The sequence below is a fragment of the Malaclemys terrapin genome, chromosome 2, assembly GCF_027887155.1.
Source record: "Malaclemys terrapin pileata isolate rMalTer1 chromosome 2, rMalTer1.hap1, whole genome shotgun sequence".
Lineage (NCBI taxonomy): Eukaryota > Metazoa > Chordata > Testudines > Emydidae > Malaclemys > Malaclemys terrapin.
Window position 1 is genome coordinate 203,788,788 of NC_071506.1, and position 24,653 is coordinate 203,813,440.

Consider the following 24,653-nt stretch of genomic DNA (forward strand, 5'->3'; position numbering starts at 1 on the left):
CAAGGATTGAACTCACAACCCTGGGTTTAGCAGGCCAATGCTCAAACCACTGAGCTATAGATACTGGCTCAGGCCCTGAAAAATGATATTTAATATCCCTTCTATAATTTATCATTAACTACGACCACTCCAGATATCTTGCTGTCTGTAGCAATGTCCAGTATCTATTCCTTTTTTCAATCTTGCTAAATTCTTAACATCAGCAGTTTCGTGTGGCAATGAGGAAAGGCACTCCCTCCTTTAGGGAACAATAATTTTAATCTGTGCTGTGCTCTTTATTAGTCCCCTGGCTGTAGTGGGAATGCACCAAATCAATACATGCCCAAATCACCGTGTTTAATGCCTGGTCTGCAACTTCAACACACGTTTTAGGGGTTGGCTGTGTTTGCCCTAGCAAAAAAATAAAAAGTGGTGGATTCCTTGCTGTTCAACCATTTTCTGAGACCAATGGAAGCTGGTGTAGACTAATTAATTTGGCTTGTACAATGCAAAACAATAAAAAGGTGGTGTTAACATACGGTTAAGTTTGAGAAACAAACATTCAGAAATCAGGTAGTTCCAAAAATTACAGCTGTGAGAGCAATCTTAATTCAGCCATGTTGCACATCCCCTTTATTGATTGATTGATTTACAAACAGAAAAGCTACTTTAAGGGTGTTATTTAGATTCCAAAGTTAAACGCTCAAAAGTTAGGAAATGTCTGATGTAAGATTAACCATAAACCCTTAATTTGTCCTCCTGGGGCATCCATCCTGTGCACTGAAGCAGGGGTCCTGCAAAAAAAAAAAAATGGGATCACGTAATTAAGGACTTGGATAAAATGTTCAAAAGCACCCAAGTCCCATTTTCTAGAGTTTTTATAAGTCCATGTAGAAACTTAAGTACTATGGATGTTCAAAATTTCAAATTAATTACAATTTTATCCTGTACTATAATGTATATGTACAGGGAGCAGAATTCCCCAGGTGATGTTAAATATGACATTTCCTAACTTTTGAGTGTTCAACTTTACAATTAAAGTAACACTCTTTAAAATAATTTTTTTAAGGTAATTTTCTAGGTTTGTTGATGTTTTGTGTTTAAAGAGGAAAAAAGTAAAGATGGGCAACTGGAGCTCTGTGTTGGGCTTGGCCCTCCCACCCTTTTTCCCACTACAGCTATTTTGACAGCTCCCAGGTATTCCCAGGGATGTGTGTGCTGCTGCGGTGGCAGCATGGGTCCAGCTCTTTTGAATGCTCCTGTTCTGTTATTTTGACATGTTGCCAAAATATTCCTGAAGAATGCAAGTGACAGCAGAGAAATAGTGATATTTTAACAGTTGATATCTCAGCCAAGCCTAATGGAGTTTCCTGGGAGAAAGAAAAGGCACTTGGAAAGCCCTGTTACAAGTCCAGTTCACGTATAACTGTAAGCAACTCAAGCAGATTAATTTACATAATTTGATCATTTGACTTTCCAGTGCTACTGTTTGGATATTGGTATGTACAGATATAATAATTCTGCACAACACATTTAAAATGGCCTACACAGCAATCTGTGTGCTATTGCTTATGTGGAATCGGAGTTAGTCCTGAGCATGATAGCTTTTTTTTTTTTTTTCCCTTGAATTATCGGTGGGTAGGCATGCTGGTTGTGGAGACCTCTAATGTGGTTCTTGAGTAACCCCCCCCCGCCTCAACCAGGAGCAGCACTGGAGTAATGTTCAGCCTTCACCCAGCGAGAGAAACATCAAGGACAATAGATGGAAGGGAGGAGAATATACCCTACAGTATTTCATTTTAGAGTGGAAAGAAAATGTTTTTTCTTGAGGAACTTTTTACCTATTTGGGACAGGAAGATGGTTTTTAATACTTAAAATATTTAAAGTAGCCCTGAAGATTATACTGTTTGGTGTCTCTAGGATCCTCGGAGAATTTTGAATGTATATTTGACATCCAGTGCCTATTAATCAAGTGCCAGCCTCAAATAGCTAATAACGGACACTTGTAAACTAAGCATATGGATTTGCACCTTTAATGTATTGGGTATATTTATCTTAATGACCGTATGACATCGGTGTTAAAAAGTAATTATAGTGAAAACTCTCATGCGTGCACTTATGCAGCAGTGTGTTATGGCCTAGATTAGGCTGGAATTCTGGTAGAATACATTTGAAATTGTATATCTAGAACATGTATGTTCCACTCCCGCATAAGCACATGTAAATCCAAAAGTTAGTGAAAGGTCCTAAACAGAAAAAAAAAAAAAAAAAAATGCCACCTAGTGGTAAATTTTATATATACATACACTTAAAAAAAAAAAACAAAAAAAAACCCCAAACCCTAAAATATTTCTTGATCTTAAGGTTGTACTATAAGTTTTGAAATTTGTGTTTAAAAAAAAAAAAAAAAAGTCATTCACACTTACACATTTGGCACAGTTTGCAATATACAAGTTCATATAGGGTACATCTACACCGGAAAAAAAATGCATCAGCAATTCTTCTTAGCCCGGGTCAACTGACTTAAGGCTCATAGGTCTTGGGCTAATGGGGCTAAAAATAGTGTTGATGTTCCCATTCGGTCTGGAGCCCAGGCTCTGAGATCCTGGCTGAGTTTCAGAGACCAGGCTCCAGCCCAAGCAGGAACGTCTATGCTGCTATTTTTAGACTCCGAGAGGAAGCCCCACGAGCCCAAGTCAGTTGACCAGGGCTCTGAGAATCACTGCCACGGGGATGGGAGGCGCTATGCAGCATAAATGTACTTATAGATCATTTTCCTGAATATTTGCTTCCGAACACCACTCTTCCAAAATGTCGTAAATAGTAGCTAATATGTTTTTAGAAAGATTAATATTCCATATATTTCCAAAGAACATCATAATCAGAAATGTACTGTAGTTTTTCCTCTGCTAGGAGGACTTTTCCTCTGAATAATTTGTTTCAGAATGCTGCAAGAACAGAGAAGCCTGTTCCATTCTCCAAATCTTCTATGGAAAGTAACAAGCATTCTCTTGATGCAGATCTCCACAGCTCATATTTTAATTAAGCTTTCTGTGGCCTCTTTGCTTTTTTTTAAAAAGATAAGCCAATTTTATTGTCTATGTAGAACTGACTTAATTACATAAAGCTTGAAGTGGAAAGAAGTTTAAATTTAAAAAATAAATAAAGTTGTGCCAGCCATCACAGTAAACATTTCTTTACCCAATGATACTGCATGGAATAGCTAATTGTCAAACTTCAGCTGAAGTTGAATAGCAATATTCTCTTGTATCACGGAGACCAATGAAAAGCAAGACAGATTGTTTTCCTGCTTGGCTGCAAATCACTGCCTCTGTCTGCCTTTGATTCCCCTACTGCTTTCTTCATCATTTGTGAGTTCAACACAGGTCAATGTCGTTTCCTTTTCTTCCCCCCCACCCCTCTCTCTTTTTCCCTTCTCTGCCTCCTTTAGGTGTTCAGCATGTTTTTGGAGACCTTGGTCGACTTCATCCAGGTCCATAAAGAAGATCTACAGGATTGGCTGTTTGTGTTGTTGACACAGCTGTTGAAGAAAATGGGTGCTGATTTGCTTGGGTCTGTGCAAGCAAAAGTTCAAAAGGCACTTGATGTCACAAGGTAATACATTGCTGACAAAAATGTGTGCGCAATTTTGATTGGCACCAGAGTATATTCCCACATTTCTCTCTCACTGTACTGTAAGGATATTGTCCCCAAAACAGAACCTGTGGATGGCTTTAAAATGTAACAAATGTAATAGTAGTGGTTTTCTAAATACCAGCTAATTTAAGGAATTCAAATCATCCCTGCTATTTTGAATGCTTAACATTGAAAGATGAATACAGAATCAGTTTTCTAGATTATGAAATGCACATCCTAGCAGGATTGGATTTAATAAATCAGATACCGTTGAGAGATTTCAGAGTGATAGCTGTGTTAGTCTGTATCAGTAAAAAGAACGAGGAGTACTTGTGGCACCTTAGAGACTAACACGTTTATTTAAACATAAGCTTTCGTGGGCTAAAACCCACTTCATCGGATGCATACAGTGGAACTGCATGCATCTGATGAAGTGGGTTTTAGCCCATGAAAGTTTACGCTTAAATAAATGTGTTAGTCTCTAAGGTGCCAAAAGTACTCCTCGTTCTTTTTACTGTTGAGAGAGTGTTTCTTACATGTTAGCACATATAATTGCTTGAAAGTAGTAAGATCTTTATATATATGTTCTTTCTACATTAGCTGGATGTTTCTGAAAGTATGATATAGCATATCTACCCAGAGATTAAAACAAGTAGGCATATATTGTAGTTTGAAAGGTAGATGAATATTTGATTAGTTTATAGAGAGAGCCTTTAAGTTAGAGCAATCACCTATATAGTTATTAAATGCATGCCCTATGCAAGTAATGTGTTTTGCCTGATTTTCTTTATTTTTCAGGGAATCTTTTCCAAATGATCTCCAATTCAGTATTTTAATGAGATTCACTGTTGACCAGACCCAGACGCCCAGCTTGAAGGTAAAAATTTACAAGTCTAAATTGCAAATGAAATATTTGTTGATAGAAATGTGTTTCTCTTACTATTTGGATTTGTATTGCAAAAAAAGGTTTTCACTTGGTGGATTTTGTTTTTATAAACTTTCAGACAGTCAAGCCAGCGCTGCAGGACCAGCTTCGCTCTTTTTGGAGCTCCAAGGTTTTTTGTCTGCATTATTGCCTTTTTTAACCCTATGTAAAAACTTTACAGTGTTTGATAATTTTTATTTGTATGCATCCGTCTATGGCTACTAACCTTTGCAAAAAACTTTAAGCATGCAGATATTCAACTTCAAGTGATATACTACTGTCAGAGCATTTTTTGCAAAAACAGACCTGATAAGACCACACACCAGTGAATACAGAAGCAACAAAAATATGGCCGCCTAACACCAAGCTGGTTATGCAAACTCACTCTATCAAGTCTTTTCTCATTTTATGTTTGTGATTTCCCAATATTCTTTTCTGGATGTAGTTCTGACAATGAAGGTTTTTCCCTAAACTACTTTCATCTTGTAGGTTATGGGCATATTTAAAATTTAAATAATGTTAATATTAACACATGTACCCTAAATTTTCATTCAAAAACATATTACTTTTATGTTCAGTGCGTTATTTTATTTAAGCTTTTCTAAAAGTAATGTGTTGCATTATATATGCACGCATTTTCACAGCTTAAGAATATGCTGACATAAAAATGGTTGTACAACCTAAAATTAAAACTGATTTCTCTAGGACTGTACAATTAGAGAAAAGGTTGGCTTTGGTATAAATGCTGTAAATCCTAATAAGATTTACAAATAAGGCAAATTGGGGAAATAGCAAGCATATACAAAACTGGAATTTTCTGCTCTGTCCTGCACGAAAATTTTTTACACAAGTTGGAATGTTATGCAACGTAACAATGCACAAGATTACACTTTGTTTCCTGTACACAGTGGGGCTGAAGTCACATGCAAATACTTCATTTTTTTTGTTTTCTTTTTTTGCTTTTTGTTTGCAGCACAGTAAAATTTATATTATTACTCACTCTGAGGACAGTTTATACTTTGACTACTATTATTTGTGGTGGTGTATTAAATAGCGGCTACTATCTCATGATGTGATCAGAGTTGTTAAAGAAAACAAATGAAGTAGTAATGAAATCACACAATTTGTTCTGCAACATGTCCTTAAGACAGAGGTTTATTGCAGGAAGATTAATGCGTTGATTGCTGTGAGTTACTTTCTCCATAGAATTCTGATGTAATTACTAAAGCATGATATGCTCCCTTTTGTGAAGCTCATACTGTAGATTTGAAAGAAAGCATGGACTTCTGGTATGAGGATGAGGTCCAAAGAGTGGAATTCCTTAAAGATTGGAGCCAGAGCTTAAGACCGAGGAAGCCAAGGCCAAGACCATCCCCCTGATGTCAGAGAAGAAAGTTTAAAAAAAAAAAAAAAAAAAAAAAAGATGATCATGGATTTATGGAACAGATACTGAGCAGTTATCATAAAGATTCATCAATGTTAGAGAAATATAAGATTTCTCTAATAGAAGTTGGCTAGAGAAGCCATCTCTTTGATAGAGCAGTGGCTTCAAATTATTGTCTCAATATGTGTAGTTTCAAACAGATTTTTAAAGAATATTTTAAATAGTACCTTTTTTGTAAAGTTTGCAGTTAACAGGCAATAATCTTGTATTCAGAAATCCAAGAACTTATCATACCCCATTCCCTACCCCTCAACTTCTTCCTAAAGCTTACTACTATCACTGAAGAGCCAGAGAATATATTTATTAGAAGTAATCAAAAATGTAATATAGTGGTAGTGTTAAGGACTTTACCTACCTGTGTTCGTATTTTGTACTGGTACCCATCCCCATAGTACTTCCCAGGGTTAATTGGATTGGCATAGCAAGATTCCTTTTGAACTTGATGTAGTCCAGCTCTTCCCCTTCTATGGTTTTCAGAAAGTCTTCCTGAAGGGATGGTTATGTACTGGTGAGAGGGAATGGAGTTTGTTGGAAATATCATTCTTGTTATGATGGCAAAACTATATCAAAGAGGAAAGTCTTTTAGCATGACCTAATAGTGATCAGATTCTGGATTGCTCATCTCTTCTGGAAATTGTTTTACAGACATCTCTCCCTCAGCCAAGAGTGCCTTGACTCTGGCTCACACACTCTCTGTCCTGGACTTTGTGTTCTGTGTTTTGTCGAAAAGAGCACAGCTGTCTCCATGGTTCATAGATAGCTATATGGTTGCTAGTGAAGCTGGGACATGACCGATTAATGGCTTTGAAAATTGGAAGCAGGGCCTTGAACTGGCCTCAGAGGTAGACCTAGAAAACAGGAATGATGTGCTTCTGCAGACCTAGTCCATGTAGGAGGCAGACAGCCAGGTTTTGCACCAGCTAGCATCTTTGCATTGTTTTCACATTAATTCATTGTATGCGAAGCTGAAAGGAATACAGTTTGAAGGTGACAGATACATGAAAAATACTGGCCAGATCCATGTCTCGAAGGAAGAAGTGAAGGTTTTTAGCAAATATTACCTGATCTGGGACAGTGATAAGTCATGTAGGACCATTTTGGCAAATGCATCATGCTTATGTAGTAGTTTGAACAGGATTTTAATCAAATAAATAAAATACATGACCAGGAGCTACTCAATGCATTTACCTTTACCTCTAAATAAGTTGTTTTCCCGCATTGAAGTTTTGAGAGAGGAACCATTCTAGTATGCTTTTACAGATTTATTACAAAAATAAGAAAACAAATATAAATAAGTGATATGTCACTAACTAATTTACTTCCTATACAGCTCAAGATTACAATTGAAATACAATCAGTAAATTAGTGGAGCACCCATAGGAACATTACTCAAAGAAAAAGTTACTTACCTTATACAGTAACTGGAGTTGTTCAAGATGTTTCTTTTGTCCTCAACTAACTGCCATCTTTCCCCTCTGCTTTGGAGTCTTTGCTTTTGCGGGACTTTGTGGTAGAGACGGAATTGATGGTAGCTCGTCTGACACTGCCCTATATACCCTCCATAGAGGGCACGAGGTTAGCTACAGCTCATGTGCAGACTGAATTGGCAGTACCAAAAGTCCCCTGTCAAAGGTTCGTAGGGAGCATGCCTCGCTGAAGTGAAGCACCCATTGAGACAAACCTATCGAACACTCCAGTTACTGTACAAGGTAAGTAACTTATCTCTAATGGTCATCTTTTCTTGTTCTTCAACACAGAAGTTTCCACAGACACCAAAGAATAATGTTCCCTTTCCCAAAAAAAAAAAAAAACAAAAACAAAAACAAAAAACCATGAATAACTAACCTTTTTCAAAATGACTGTCATCTCTTATTGTTCACAGCGATGTTACAAAAATGACACAAAAAGGCTCATTAGCCTTGTGGGGGAGGAAAAATAGTATATGCGCACAATTATACTTGATTGACTATTAGAAAGAAGTTTTGTTTTTAGTATGTTTTTTGAAATACACATTTTGCAAAATATAAGTAGTTTTAAGATTTTGATCTCAAAAAGAGAAACTTCTAGCTGCCAGGTTCTCAACAGTATTTTCCATTGACTTATGCGTCACAAAGAGCTTCAATCCTTGGGTTACGTGTAACTTCAGAGAAGGCAAGACCTAACAGCCAGCATGAGGGGGGAAAGAATTAATATGGTTAAATTACATCTAGTTTCATTGCCTGCCACTAACATCTTTGTCACTCAGTGCATTGACACACTTTATTTCTTATATATCTGAAATATTAGGATGACTGAGGGAAGCTTTTAAATGATCCATGTTTATTCAGAACAGTTATCAGTGCAAGTCACAAACGCATTTAAAAAAAAATCTCTCCGATTTTATTGTGCATAATCTCAGATCTAGTACCATAGTTAATGGAGACAGAAACAGCTAAAAAGTTAAACCAGATCATCCAAATAATCACCCACCCCATTTACTTGTCTCATTTATGTCTATTCATAAACACACTGACATTCATTAATGTAATGAATTCCTTCAAAGAAAAGTGCGTGTACTGATTGCCATGTGTATTCTTGCTTACTCACTGGCACTGCTTTGTTGTAACAGCTCTATTCCCCTTATGGTTTGTTTTTAATAGGAAGATATTTTACAAAATTTATCCCCTTACAAAGATGTTTAATGCTCAGCATAGATTTCTGCTGCTAAAGGGACTGCCAGGGGATTCTGAGTACAAATTATGTACAGTTTACTGGAAGAAGCCAATTACACCTGTATATATCCTGTCCAGTTCATCAGGTGGTGCTCCCTATGCCAAATATAAACAAACTAAATAGAAAGTGAATGGCTAAATAGTTGCACATGCAGTATGCTAGTTTTTTTGTTTAATGTTAGTGAGAATTAAGATGTCTGTTAGTACAGTAGACTCATTTACGGATTATAGATACTATATGAATATTAAACAAAAAATTGACTCCAGGTAATTGATTTTAAAATCAGTAAAAGACTTCTGATAAAATTGCCAATATTTAATTCACTTTAAAAAAGTATCTCATTTTGTCCCATTATATTAGCCATTCTGGATTATTTGTTCTAAATAAATAGAACCCTGTTTCTTGAGTACACTCACATTTACAGCACACTTTTATTTTTATCTATTTACCTGACTCTGCTTACCTTTGCAGGTTAAAGTTGCAATTCTTAAATACATAGAGACTCTTGCACAGCAGATGGACCCAGGGGATTTCGTAAATTCAAGTGAAACTAGGCTGGCGGTGTCTCGGATCATCACCTGGACAACGGAACCGAAAAGTTCAGATGTTAGGAAGGTATGTCCATTCATGCTAAAATATGTAGTTAGTCTTTCAGGGTTTTCCTTCAGTAGTTTTTAAAGCTGAAACTTATTCTGATTGTCCTATCAGGGTTAGGAGGTATTTGTATGTGGGTTGTTACCATATTCCTAACTAATGCTTTAACAAAAAAAGTCTTAGGGTTTTGTAATTTAAGACAATTTTTCCAACAAAAGAGTCCTACAAAAATTTCTCTGTAGGTTCATTCTTTAAGGGTATGGAGAACCTACTCCATTTCAGAATACACACATTAAATTAAAGCATGTAGTGTCAAAATAGATAAAATAAAGCCTTGTCTAGACTAAGATAAAGCTTTGTTTTTTAAAATATTTGAACTTAAATGTTATAACTAATACAATTTAAAGCTCTAGACAGTGCAAGTTCTATTTTAGCTGGTTGGGATGAACCTATCTTAGGGTAAAATGAATACTATTGTTTAAAACACTTTGTATGACAATTAAATTTACTTAAGTGGCCTTCTCTAGACAGCTTTAACTAATATTACTCCAACAAGGGCCACCTTCTGTCCCAGTAATAATACATTGATCACAGGAGGGGTGAGTAAGAAACTAAAATTATAGTTCATCTGGTTGGATGTTTGCATCTGGTTTTGCACATTCTTTGTATTTGACAAAAAGATTTAAGGAGTAATTGTTGAGTTGGTGACAATAGGAAGCTGACATTTTAATAAAACTACTACTTTGGCATCAAAGAACTCTTCATACAGAAGCTACTGTTGGTAACATTTGCTGTGGAAAACTAAAATACCCATTCTACAGAGATTTTTTGCAGGAAGTGAGAGGGGGTTAATTTTCCCAGTAAAAAATTGATTAAAAAGAAGAGATTTGGTTTTCACTAACAGATTATTATTCTGTGTTGTTTATCTTTTTGGGTCATCCCTTTTTTGTTGAGATTTTATGCCAACTTCCCACCACCAGGCTTTAGAGACTTCTCTGACCACTCCTTTGACAGCTTCTCCCTCCCTTAGAACTTGTCACCTCTCTCTCTCTCTTTTTGTCTTTTGCTGGGGAGACATAATCTAATCACATGATTACAATTATCTGTTCTTTGCTGAACATTTGTAGATCTGCCTCTGCTCGCTCTAGCTTTTTCTTCATGGCAGATCTATTACTAACCTACATTAAAATAATTTCTCCCAAACCTGCCCTTTTCTATTCCCATTAGCAATTCCACCATCATCCTTATCCCTCTGGCGCTGACTGTCTTAGTATCATTTTTCTAACATAAGTGTGTAAAAGTATACATATTTACAAAAAGAGCAGATTTCACAAAGTCTGTAAAAAGAAACTTCATTTGTTGTGTGCAAACAATAATTGGTGCTGAACTTTAAGAAACTTAGTGTGTTTCTCTGTGAACTGGATCATCATTATTTAGCAAGAAAATGGAAAGTAACTTTTTTTAAAAGGCAAGTATTGTTGTATTAATGTATAAGTTTGATATTCAATTATGTTCTTAATTTTGGTGTCCTCTTTCAATCATTCTCTCCACTTCTCCCCCCCTTTCCATTTACAGTAACTGTTGAATCCTGTTTTTTCTCAACTGCTCAAAAAAGTCTATTATTCTTTGCTATTCCCATTGTTGATTCTTGTCCAAGTCTTGTCTTATCAACTCAACTGAGCTATCCATAGTTGCCTAACTCTAGCCTTATTGTCCATCAGTCCATCCAGAACACTGCTCCCAAAATCATGTACTTTGCTTGTTGCACCAGCCCTGACCAGACTCTTCTTCAGATCCCTTTTCTTAGCGTTCCTTGTCCTCCCAGATTATGCTGAAACTCCTAGTCCTTTAAGCTACTGAGAACAAGGCAATATTGAAAACTAAGGATGTGAGGGAGTCTAACAAAATGCTACTTCTTACTGGATAATCAGCTGAATTAAACTGCTCATTAAAATGGTGAGGAGGATCTCATCAATCTACTCAGTCATCAAAATGTATAGCAGTATATGGCAAAATGTTGGTCAAGCAGGTGTTCTCCAGACAAGCCCAATATTTTTTAACCATTAAGACTTCATTGAAGTTGCTTATCACACACACGCCGTTTTTTTAAACTAACTTTATAAAAGGGGAGGGAATCTTTTTAGTAAAAGTTGAGGTATTTGAATTATTTTCTAATTATGTATGATATATGCTGATATCCAGCAGTTGTTTTTAAATGAACTACATGTGAACCCTTTTTGTGTCTGTTACAGTTTTAAATATTTTTTCAAACATTTTCAGAAATTTATTCTCCTGTAACTTAGTTACACTATAACACTAGCTAGAGCCCATTAAGGAACACTAATAATAAATAATAATCGGTTTGAAAACTTAACCCATGAGTCCAAGGATGAAACATACTAACCATGTGAAAAATACTTACGCTACCATACCCCCTGTAATTTAAAAGAAATAAAAGTTGTTTTTGTCCTTTGTTTAATTGTAATAGATTGTCAGTCAACTTTCTTATTTATATACACTTTCAAGAGACCTTTGTCAAGGTTTCTCACAAGAGGCTACCAAAAAAACTAACTAGTCTTGGGGTGAGAGGCTAAATAGTACCGTGGGCAAAAATTATCTAAGAGACAGGGAAAAAAGTATAGGAATAGATGGTCAATTTTCTTCATGGTAAAAAGTTAACAATGGGCCTCAAGGTTCCCTATTAGTTCCAGTGTTTTAATATGGTTAGTAACGATCTAGAAAGAGTGTGTTTAAAAAAAATGAGGGGGCAAAAGTTGCAGATGACACAAAGTTAATCAGTTATTAAAGTTTAGAGAAGGTTGAAGAACTTAATGGTGTGACTTAACGAAGTTCGATGAATGGACAACATGATGGCAAATGAAGTTCAGTGTTAACAAATGTAAAGCAGTGCACACTGGTGGGAAAACGTAAACTACTTTTACACCTCACTAGGTTCCAAATTAACAGTATCAACACAAGAAAGGGACTGGGAATCATTAAGTAAAGCTTAATGAAGACTTCTGTGTAATGTGCTGCTGTGGTCAAAAAAGCAATCATTATGTTAGGGTGCATAAGGAATGGCATGTTGAATAATATGGAAAATACTATAATGCCATGATACAAATCAGTGGTACAGACTGATCTGGAATACTGTGCGCCATTCTGGTCACCCCTTCTCATAAAGGGTATTGCAGAATTATAAGGGGTTCAGAGAAGGGTAACAAATTGTTACCAGTATGGATAAATTCCTATGATGAGAGTGAAAAAAAATTGGGATGAAAGAAAGAGATGAATGGGGGCATATGATAAAAGTAGCTGGTAACACATTCTATTATTAAAGATTCCCAACATTTCCTGTTCCAACACTCCTGTTTGCAGTTGCTTATAAATTTGCCAAGCTTTGAGTGTTTAGACTGAAATTTTACATGCTGGGTGTCTTCCTCAGGCTGAATATTTTTGGAAAAATTCAGCCAAAACTGTTCAGCCATTTCCAAGAATGAGATAATGCAGTAATACATTTTGCCCCTGTTAAAAATTTCTGGTGACCGTTTCTTTGAACAACATTAGTGTCCAGGGGCTTTGGAGCAGTGGCTTGAAATTTGGCAATGGCATTTGTTTGTGTCAGGGATATGCCTTTTGCCGTCCCTGTGAAAATCTGCCCAAATTTGGCCAAGCTATAAGCCTTTAAAAATTGTAGTTTGCACATGACTGATTTTGGCAGCTAAATTCTCCAAAGATTCCATCCTTGCTGAGCATGCTCAAGCAACTCACAGCTGCTAGTGCTCACCAGACTGAGCATGCACCATCTCACAGAAAGAGAATGTGCTCCAGCCCAGGGCTGTGGGGGTTTAAAAGGACTGTTCTTGTAATTGCTGCTCCCAGGTGGTCCATGCCAGGGTGGTGTTGGGCATTAGAATCAAGAGCAGAGATGTCACAGCTTGGTTGGATGCCCAGCTTTAGACTCTGTGATCTGATATGCTGAAGTGCTGAGCACTCAAAGCAATGATTAATTCAGTGGAAAGCTGTGTTTTGAACATATAAAGTGCTTAATACTGTGAAAAATCAGGTCCTAGTCATCTCCGATTGGGGCCCCCAAATTAGTGGTAACTTTTTACCTTAATCTTGTTGCCTCAGCTCCCCATCTGTAAAGTGGGAGTAATACCCCCTCATCTCAAAGGAGTGTTGTGAAGTTAAAATTGTTTATGTGAAGCACTCATCACTATAGTATCTAAGTGCCATAGAAAAGCCCATGAGGAAATTAATAATTCTGTCTTGAGAGCAATTTGAATAGTGTGCGGTAAAGGCATGGGGCCACACATTGAGCAATGAATAAAAGGCAAAATATTGAATAGCTCCTCATTAAGTGAGCAGTATCCATCATGTGTACTGAATGAGGCATGGGCCTTGTGGAAAAAATAGTATGTGATCATGTAAATAAAGATTGTGTCATAATACATGCGCACTGTGGGGCGGAATTAAGATTGTGCTGGCATTTCCCTACTTTTGAGTACTTGACTTTGTAACGCTGATGTTCTTTTAACATAGTTTTTTGTGTGTAACATATAATAAGAAATGGCATAGAGAGAGTAGATTGGGAGCTTCTGCCCTCGGTCTCTTAGCACAAGAATAAGAGAGTACTAAATTAAAAAAATGCTAAAAGTAAATGCTTTTTCATTCAGCATGTAATAAGACAGTAATACTCATTGCCACAAGATGTTGTTGAGGCCAGATCTTAGAGAGATTCAAAGAGTTTAAAAAGTATGCATTGGATGAATAGACTAAAAGGTGGATAGAAAGCTGGCTAGATCATCATGCTCAACAGGTAGTGATCAACGGCTCGATGTCTAAGTTGGCAGCCGGTATCAAGCGGAGTGCCCCAAGGGTCGGTCCTGGGGCCAGTTTTGTTCAGCATCTTCATTAATGATCTGGATGATGGGATGGATTGCACCCTCAGCAAGTTCGCGTATGACACTAAACTGCAGGGAGAGGTAGATATGCTGGTGGGTAGGGATAGGGTCCAGAGTGACCTAGACAAATTGGAGGATTGGGCCAAAAGAAATCTGATGCGGTTCAACAAGGTCAAGTGCAAGGTCCTGCACTTAAGACGGAACTATCCTATGCACTGCTACAGGCTGGGAACCGATTGGCTAAACAGAAGTTCTGCAAAAAAGGACCTGGGGATTACAGTGGACGAGAAGCTGGATATGAGTCAGCAGTGTGCCCTTGTTGCCAAGAATGTAACGACATATTTGGCTGCATTAGTAGGAGCATTTCCAGCAGATTGAGGGAAGTGATTATTCCCCTCTATTCGACACCGGTGAGGCCACATCTGGAGTATTGCGTCCAGTTTTGGGATGTGGACAAATTGGAGAGAGTCCAGCAGAGAGCAAGGGAAATAATTAGTGGGCTGGGGCACATGACTTATGAGGAGAGGCTGAGGGAATTGGGCTTATTCATCTGCAGAAGAGAAGAGTGAGGGGGGATTTGATAGCAGCCTTCAACTACCTGAAGGGGGGTTCCAAAGAGGATGGAGCTCGGCTGTTCTCAGTGGTGGCAGATGACAGAACAAGGAGCAATGGTCTCAAGTTGCAGTGTGGGAGGTCTAGGTTGGATATTAGGAAAAACTATTTCACTAGGAGGGTGGTGAAGCACTGGAATGGATTACCGAGGGAGGTGGTGGAATCTCTATCCTTAATGATTTTTAAGGCCTGGCTTGACAAAGCCCTGGCTGGGATGATTTAGTTGGGGTTAGTCCCGCTTTGAGCAGGGGGTTGGACTAGATGACCTCCTGAGGTCTCTTTCACCCCTAATCTTCTATGATTCTATGATTTGGGCATTTATATGGATAACAAGAATATCCAGAATTAACACATTTTGGAAGGAATAAAATGAATAGAAAAAGATATTTAAACACTATATTTGGCAAGTTTCACTAGTATTTTTCAAAGACTATATTTGCAAGAGTAGTTATACTGTGTGTCAATTTGTCAAATAAATTATTTGGCAAATACCAGTGAAATGCAAATACAATACAGTAACTCCTCACTTAAAGTCGTCCCGGTTAATGTTGTTTCATTGTTACGTTGCTGATCAATTAGGGAACATGCTCGTTTAAAGTTGCGCAATGCTCCCTTATAACGTTGTTTGGCAGCCGCCTGCTTTGTCCACTGCTTGCAGGAAGAGCAGGCCGTTGCAGCTCGCTAGTGGGGGCTTGGAACCAGGGTGGACAGATAGCCCAGTGGCGTAGCCAGGTGGAGGGAACGGGGAGCAATAAAAAAAAAAGGTGCCACCAGCTGCGGTGCTTTTCTCACCCGGCGGCACTCTGGGTCTTCGGCGGTGGGCCCTTCACTCGCTCCAGGTATCTTTGGCGGCACTGAAAGTCCTGCTGCCGAAATGCCGCCAAAGACCCGGAGCGAGTGAAGGTCGTGCTGCAGAAGACCTGGAGTGCCGCCGGGTGAATAAAAACAAAGCGCTGCAGCGGGTGCCGTCTTTTTTATCACTCCTGCGGGTGAGTACAAAGGCTCCAGGAAATTGACAAGGTGGCACTTGTGCTCAATGGGGGAGCAGCCACTCCCCCCTTAGCTACGCTACTGCAACAGCCCCCCTATCAGCTCCCCTCTCCCCTAAATTCCCTGTACAGCAGCAGCTCAGCAGGCTACCAATTGCCGGCAGTTCAGTTGTCTCCCTCCTTCCCCCCCCCCAAGTGCTGCTCCTGCCCTCTGCCTTGGAGATGCTCCCGGGAGCCTCCTGCTTGCTGTGCAGGGGAGGGGGGAAGAAGGGGACTAATGTCCGGGTGTCGTCCCCCCCCACCCCCTCCAACTTCTGTCTCCCCTCCCCTTCCGCTTACCCCTTCTCCCTATAGAGCAGGGGGGAGACACCACAGGGCTCAGGACAGAGAGAGAGATGGTCACAGCTGCTGTCTCAACTTCCTGATCTTTTTAAAGGCAATGACTTAGAGTGTGGTGTCAGCGTACTTAAAAGGGCAATGCACATCTCTCTCTCTCTCTCTCTCTCTCCGACACACAGGGTGTCTCTCTCTGTCTGCCAGGCTGTCTCCCCTCCCTCCATTTGTGCTGCCTTGTAGAGTGTGAGGCTACATTAACAACGTTAACCCTTGAGGGCTGAGCCGAATGCTAATTCATCATTTAGTAGTAAGGCATTCCCTGGGAAGTATCCCACCCTCCTCCTTCACCACCTCAACCAAGCTTCGCAATCATCATTGCAGTATACAGTATTAAATTGTTTGTTTAAAATGTATAGTGTGTGTGTGTGTGTGTGTGTGTATACATGATAGTTTTTTGTCTGGTGGGGGAAAAAATTTCACTGGAACCTAACACCCCCGTCCCCATTTACATTAATTCTTATGGGGAAATTGGATTCGCTTAACATTGTTTCGCTTAGTCGCATTTTTCAGGAACATAACTACACCGTTAAGCAAGTAGTAACTGTAATATCTCCAAGTATTGTTCAGCAAGCCTACTTTTTTCATCACACTTGTTTTGATTCCCGTTTTATTTCCCTTCCTGGTTAAACTTCGCTTTTTCTTATTATAATAGATCATACTGTCTCTAATCTTAAATTACCTTTATTGTTTACTTTTTTTCCTCAGCAACAGTCTCTCTCCCTTTATCTATACTGTGTTCTTTACCTCCTCGTCAGTATTTTTCTCTCACCACTTTTCTTCTACTTCTCCCTGCAGAATCTTCCTACAGTATTTCTCTGTTCTGACTTCTCATGTCTGACATTTTCAAACATCTACTAGCCACAAACTAATGCAAAACAGTATGTAAACCAAAATAATGATATGTGCATCAATCTACAGCCAGCCTGAAACAATAGTTGTGAGAGAGTTGTGAATTAGCCCAAATCATTTAAAGGCATAGTTTACTATGAAGCAAAATAATGACGAATTAAACATCAAAATTGATAACTGTTTTTTTTGGTGGTCAAAGCATGTAAGAAAAAAAAATAGACAATCACATTATGCAAATCTGCTGGGAATGTAGCTCCACCTGAGACACCAAAATAAAACTTCATTTGTGGGCAGACCTTGGGAATCCCATTTTTATTTCCCAATTTGACCCCCAATTATAGGAACATGTTGACACATGCTACTTCTCAAAATTGCCTATAGTTTCCAAATAAAATGTCCATAAATAGAAGCCGCAATACCTCGAGATGCCAGGATTTGAGCCTTATTGTGATGGGCTCTGTACAAGTATAAAATACAGTTCTACCCCAGAAAGCTTAGATTGTAAATCATTTTGAATGATGCCTCAGGATAATGGCTTAAAATACAAGAGAGAGAAGATAAGAGTGACAGTAATAACACAAGGTTACATATAAGATTAGCTACAGGTACAATCTGGGAACTTTAGCGTTCTGGGGGGATTTATGTCTCAACTGGCAAAGAGATCAATGAATCACTTCTAGCCCTGTATTTGTAAGTTTAACCAGTTAGGAGTTGATGAATCTGTCAATTTCCCTTTGGTTTTTATTAACTTAAATTGCATTGAAGTGAAGAGACTAGGACAGAAAGGAGAAAGAGGTTTCAACATGTAGCCACTCACCAGTGAAGTACAGTTGTTCACAGCAAATTTATGTTTAACATTTTAATATTTTACTTAATTACATTTAAACACAAACATGAATATGTGCTGATGTATGTTTTCAGTGTTAGCTTTCCACTTAATTTAAAGTTGCTACAGTTTGTTACTCTGGAGAGAAAAAGAGAGAAATAAATATCTGAAAGAATTTTCTAAATTACTTGTTTAAATATTTTGGTACTTAAGCAAATGGTCTATCATTTTTTCAAGCATTAGACACTGGTTCTGTCCAGTGCATGGCAGACCTTGTTGGTGAGCTGCTAGATATAAGTGGTTAATCTGGAATCAGTTTCATACCAGAAGGAAAGTATTAAATAAGTCCGTGTAATTCAACAATATCCTGTCTTTCATTGATACGTGGCTGGCCTCTTGCCACACTGACAAACCTTTTGGCCTCTCACTGACTAAATTGTGTAAATGATACTAAATCAGCTAACAAATACACTGCATAGCTAATTACATTCTACGGTCATTAAAAAACTGTGCTTTTGATACAAGTCAAGGAAAACAATTTTAAAACACCAGTTTAAAAACAAGTATTTACCCGGTAAAGGAGGGGAGGATCTATAAATTGTCTAACAAATAAAAACTTAAAATCAGAAAAATTATGCAGCAAGCCAGAAGCTCTAATATTAATACTTCAAATTTTACTTTTCATCTTCAAAGTGTTTTGCAATCTGGTAAATTAATTCCTAAGACATTTACCTCACAAGGTTATTGTTCATATTTTATAGATAAGGGAAACTGAAGAAGAAAGAGGTTAAATGACTCCTCATATGGTCTTGGGGGAGTTGGTATAAGTTAAAGACCTATGATCAGACCGCAGAATTATGCCTACTGTTCTCCAGCTAAACAAATCTATTTGCTAAATTTTAAAATAAAAAATAAGGATTCTCAGTTGATAAACTTGTGGGTCACAACCCACCTGAGAGCTCACCAGAAAGTTTCTGGGGAAGAGGCAGGTGTAGCAAGTCGGGTACCATCATGTCTGAGGTATTCTGCTAAATATGAGTCTTCCGTCATTTGGAAACGATTCTGTTTTAATGCCAAAATCACTTAAGTCGTCATGCCATTTTCTTTATGATTTCATTTGTCTGTTGTTGTTAGCACAAAGCACTCTGGGAGAATATCTCAAAATAACTTGTTGCTAGGAGGATCATGGGAAATAAAAGGGTGAGGATTCCTAACCAGGGTCATCAGTGTGTGACCAGCAAATGTCCATTGTTTGTTTTTTAATCATGTCTGCCGATACCTTTATTCTTGAAGTTTTTATATAATTAAAATAGGAAATCAGCATTGCATTTCTGCTATCTTTTTTGATTACTCCTTTCTCTGGAATCCTTACTGGTAAAATAAAGCTGTTTTCAATATCTAACATTTTTAAAACAAAAATTCACATATAGTTTTCATTAATTTTTTTTGCTCTAGGCTGCACAGTCAGTGCTGATTGCCCTATTTGAACTAAATACCCCAGAGTTCACAATGTTACTGGGTGCTTTACCAAAAACATTTCAGGATGGAGCAACAAAGCTTCTCCACAACCATCTCCGGAATACGGGCAATGGTGGTCAGGTATTTACACTTATTCTTTTGCTCTGAAGTTACTGATACATACTTGCATCTTCATCTTAATATAGGTTGTTCTTCTTCGAGGGCTCGCTCATGTCAGTTCCAAGTAGGTGTGCGTGCACTGCGTGCACAGTCATTGAAAGGCTTTCCCCTAGCCATACCCGTCGGTAGGCTGTGGAGCCCCCTGGAGTCATGCCTTCATCATTGTGTATATAGGTCCCTGCCAAAAAACCGTCTCTTCAGTTCCTTCTTACCACCCATGACAGTCACTGGAGCTGGTTTCTTCTCGATCCCCTAATGGTCTTTCTCTTTGTACCTGTAAATAGGTAACTTAGTGTTAATTGGTGTTTCAAGTAGTTTTTATGGTTAGATATGTTTCTGTTGGGGTTTCCCCCACCTCGTTCTTCTCCTGGGGACTGGGGCATGCCAGAAGCTGTGAGGGTCCTGCCAGAAGCCTATGCCAAGGGGTGACCCCCACGATTCTTGCTTAAAGTGCTTGGGGGAGGCCCACAAGACAGACAGGTACAAGATCTGCCAAGGTTCCGCCCAAGAACCAAAAAAAAGAGACTTTAGGTTAAAACTACTCCTCATAGAGTCAGCTCTCCATCCTCAGCCGGCACAGCCCATGTCGGACCCAAAAATCTAAGGATGCAAAAAAGTGGACCTCTTTGGCTGAAAGATCTACTCTGACAGAGGGCTTCAGCTTCGGATTGCCAACCAGCAGGCAGTCCTCAGCCTCTACAATTTCAATTCTTGTAATACTCTGACTAAGTTAAATGCGTTGTTTCCAGCTGAATCCCAAAGAGGGAAAGATTATAGCAAGGACCTCATTTTAAGCTACACTTGACTCAGCGGACTCGGCAACCCGCACGATGTTGACCAGTATAGCCATGCGAAGGAGCTCATGGCTGCAGGCTTCGGGCTTTAGGCATGAGGTCCAACAAACAATTCAGGACTTGCCCTTCGATGGATCAGGGCTGTTCTTGGAGTAAAAGGACTCTAAGCTCCACAGTCTCAAAGACTCGCAAGCGACATTAAAATCTCTCAGACTCCATATACCAGCCCCACAAAGGAAGCATTTCAAACCTCCGCCTCCCCCATGCTTCTGCCCTACTCATCCTAGACAGGATTACAACAGGAAGCAGGGCAAAAATAGTAGGAGGAGGCCACCTCAGCCCTTGTCCACCCAGAGCCAGGGTTTGGTGAGGCAGTCTTCTGTCCCCAAGCAAAACTTTTGAAGGTGCCCCTCGGGGTGATGCACCAGGTAAAATCCCAGATCCTTTCCTCCATTTCGTGAACTGTCTATCCCATTTCTACCATGCCTGGGCCTGGATCACCTTGGATCAATGTGTCTTATTCATGGTCGAATTGGGATATTTTCTCAAATTCTGTTCCATTCCTCTTCAGGGACCCTTCTCAGGAGCAACTTCTCATACAGGAGTTACAAACACTCCTAGAAGCTGGAACAGTAGAGGAGGTCCCTCAGGAGTTCTGGGGCAAGGGGTTTTATTCCCAATATTCCGAATCCCGAAGTCCAAGGGCAGGCTCAGGCCTATTCTAGACCTGCGAAACCTTAACAGATTCATGAAAAAGTTGAAGTTCTGCATGGTCTCCCTGGCTTCCATTATCCCGTCCTTGGATCTGGAGGACTGGTACGCCACCCTCAACTTGAAGGACACATACTTTCATGTGGCGATAGTCCTGTCCCACAGGCGGTTCCTCCACTTTGTGGTCAACACCACCCATTATCAGTTTACGGTTCTCGCCTTCGGGCTATCGGCGGCCCCTTGGGTGTTGACCAAATGCATGTTGGTCGTAGATGCCTTCTTGAGGAGGCGACAGATACTAGTATTCCCATACCTAGACGACTTGCTAATCAAGTTCCTCACCAGAGCTCAGGTGGAGGAGCATGTGAACCTGGTACGGTCAACTTTTGACAGGCTCAGGCTGATACTGAATGTGACACAGTCAACTCTAACCCGCACTCAGAGGATAGAGTTCATCGGCGCTTTCCTAGACTCAGGTCAAGCCAAAGCAGTCCCTCTGGAATTGCATTTTCTGACCATAGGTGACATTAGGGGGCTTACAATGATACCCCACTACTACGGTGTGAAATTGCCTGAAGCTGCTCGGTCCATACGGCCGCTTGTACGTATGTAGCTCAGCATGCGAGACACTGACTGTACAGGCCTGGCTGGCCTCAGTATTCAGGCCAAACCAAGACCGCCTACATACGATAATCACTCTTCCTCCTCCAGTTATCAAGTCCCTCCTGTGGTGGTTCAACCCACAATCGGTGTGTGAAGGAGTACCCTTCTCCAGGCTCCGATCCTTGCTGTCTCTAGTCACGGAGGCATTGGCAATGGATGGGGGGGCACATCTAGGAAGACTCAGGACTCAAGGTCTCTGGTTCCAGGCAGAACTTCTGCTGCACATCGTCAGGTTCCTAAGAGCAGTTTGCCTTGCTTGCCAGATGTTCCAAACCCATCTGGAGTGCAGATGTGTATCGGTATTGACCGACAATACAACAGCGATGTTCTGTATAAACAGACAGGGTGGTGCTCGCTTCTCTCCCCTATGCCAGGAAGCTCTCAAACTGTGGGACTTCTACATTGCCCACTTGATACATCTAAAGGCATCATACGTTCCGGGCTCTCAGAATGAGCTGGCTGATCATCTCAGCAGGTCCTTTCACAATCACGAGTAGTCCCTCCATCCGGATGTTATGATCAACATCTTACGATGCTGGGGGTTTCCCCAGATAGACTTGTTCTCAACAAGGCACAGCAGGAAGTGTCAGCAATTCTATTCCTTCCTGAATGACAGCCTGGGCTCGCTCATGGATGCTTTTCCCCTCCCTTAGAAGGATCACCTGCTCTATGCATTCCCGCCCTTCCCACTTGTACACAAGGTCCTGCAAAAAGTCAGACGAGAGGGAGCATCAATGATCTTAATAGCACCAGTGTGGCCACGTCAACACTGGTTCACCCTGCTCCTAGGCCTGTCGGTGGACACGCCCATAACCTTGCCCCTGTTCCCGGTCTTGATCACGCAGGACCACAGCCGCCTCCAGCATCCCAATCTAGAATCTCTCTATCTCCATGGCTAAACCCCTTGGAGGTCACGTTCCCAGACCTTGTTAGGGAGGTTGTCCTTTGGCAGTAGGAAACCAATAAGAGCCACTTATTTGGCTAAGTGGAAGAGATTCTCTATTTGGTCATTACAAAAGGACACTCCACCTTTACAGTCATCAGTTCCCTTTATCCTGGACTATTTACAACATCTGAAACAGCAGAGCCTGTCAGTGTCATCAGTAAAGGTGCACCTGGCTGCTATCTCAGTTTTCCATCCTGATTCGGCTGGCCGGTCGGTTTTCGCTAGCCCTATGGTTGGCTGCTTCCTCAAAGGACTAGATAGACTGTACCCTCAAGACAACCAGTCCCCCCATGGGATCTCAACCTGGTACTCTCAAGACTCATGGGTCCTCCCTTTGAACCCCTAGCAACATGATCTCTTCTCTTCCTCTCCTGGAAAGTAGCGTTCTTGGTGGCTATAACTTCAGCCAGGAGGGTGTCTGAGCTTAAGGCCTTAACTTCTGAGCCCCCATATACTGTCTTCTGTAAGGACAAGGTGCAGTTGCGCCCCACCCACTTTTTCTTCCAAAGGTAGTTTCACAATTGAACCAGGATATATTTCTTCCAGTGTTCTTTCCTAAGCCGCATGCTAGCAACTGGGAGCGAATGTTCTACTCCTTGGATGTCAGGCAAGTGTTAGCCTTTTACATCAAAAGAATTAAGCCATTTGGGAAATCAATGCAACTCTTCATTGTGATTGCAAAGTGAATGAAAGGGCTTCCAGTCTCATCCCAAAGAATCTCTTAATGGATCATGGTCTGCATCAGGGCATCCTACGACCTGGCAAAGATACTTGCCCCCGCGCTGATGACATATTCCACAGGGGCCAGGCATCCTCAGTGGTGTTCCTGGCACAAGTCCCTATTCAAGATATCTGCAGGGCAGCGATGTGGTCATCGATCCACACCTTTACATTGCACTGCGCCATTACGCAGCAGGCCAGAGACGATGCCGCATTTGGCAGAATAGTGCTGCAGTCTGCGACCCACTTGAGATCCGAGCCCTCCTCCTAGGAGATGCTTGGGAGTCACCTACTTGGAATCGACATGAGCAAGCACTTGAAGAAGAAAAAACAGTTAGCTACCTTCTCTTAACTGTTGTTCTTTGAGATGTGTTGGTCATGTCCATTCCAAGTAGCATCTGCCTGCCCCTCTGTCAGAGTACTCCGAAGAAACTGAAGAGGCGGTGGGTCAGCAGGGACCTATATACACCGCCTGAAGGTGCAGCTCCAGCAAGCTCCACAGCCAACCCGATGGATACTGCTAGGGGAAACTCCTTCTGACGACTGTGCACACAGCACGCGCACACCTTCTTGGAATGGACATGAGCAACACATCTCGAAGAACAGATACGTGAAGGTAGGTAACTGGGTTTTTTTATTATTATTTTTAGTTTGGTTTTATTTATTTTCAATGGGCTTCTAATTAGGAGTCTCCCCTAATTTATAGTTAACAATGTTCTTATTTTAAAAAGAGGATGTGTATATGTATTTCAAAAAGTTGAGAATTCTCAGCATTATTTCTTTTAAGTAAACTGATCATGTTAGCTCTTGGTGCTCTTAACTTTCACAAACAATAATATATCTCATGCCTATTTCTTTAGTTTCTGAAATTACTTATATCTAGCTAGGTTTCAGAGTGGTAGCCTGTTAGTCTATATCAGCAAAAACAACGAGGAATCATTGTGGCACTTTAGAGGCTAACAAATTTATTTGGGCATAAGCTTTTGTGGGCTAAAACGCACTTCATCAGATGCATGGAGTGGAAAATACAGTAGAGAGGTATAAATAAACAGCATATGAAAAGATGGGAGATGCCTTATCAAGTAGGGGGTCAATGCTAACGAACCAATTCAATTAAGGTGGAAGTGGGTTATTCTCAACAGTTGAGAAGAAGGGGTGGAAATCACTTTTGACGTGCTAATGAAGCCAGTGTACTCAAGGTAGCCCATTTCAAACAGTTAACAAGAAGGTGTGAGTATCAGCAGCGGGAAATTAGTTTTTTTGTTGAAGAATTGCCACTTTTAAGTCTGTTTTTGAGTGTCCAGGGAGATT

At 40.1% G+C, this 24,653-nt stretch overlaps 1 protein-coding gene across 40 annotated transcripts in view; it reads left to right on the forward strand.

The window, feature by feature from the left end:
- The window catches only part of CLASP2 (cytoplasmic linker associated protein 2), a 277,113-nt gene that overhangs the window by 219,513 nt on the left and 32,947 nt on the right, over positions 1–24,653 (forward strand). For 23 of the 40 annotated variants that reach the window (XM_054019456.1, XM_054019459.1, XM_054019465.1 and 20 more), the window contains 4 exons: positions 3,432–3,595; positions 4,415–4,493; positions 9,169–9,312; positions 19,326–19,469. In XM_054019456.1, the coding sequence (XP_053875431.1) occupies positions 3,432–3,595; positions 4,415–4,493; positions 9,169–9,312; positions 19,326–19,469 (531 nt within the window). Of the gene's footprint in view, positions 1–3,431; positions 3,596–4,414; positions 4,494–4,620; positions 4,672–9,168; positions 9,313–19,325; positions 19,470–24,653 lie in introns of all 40 variants that reach the window. The other 17 variants (XM_054019451.1, XM_054019452.1, XM_054019454.1 and 14 more) reach the window with 1 other exon arrangement.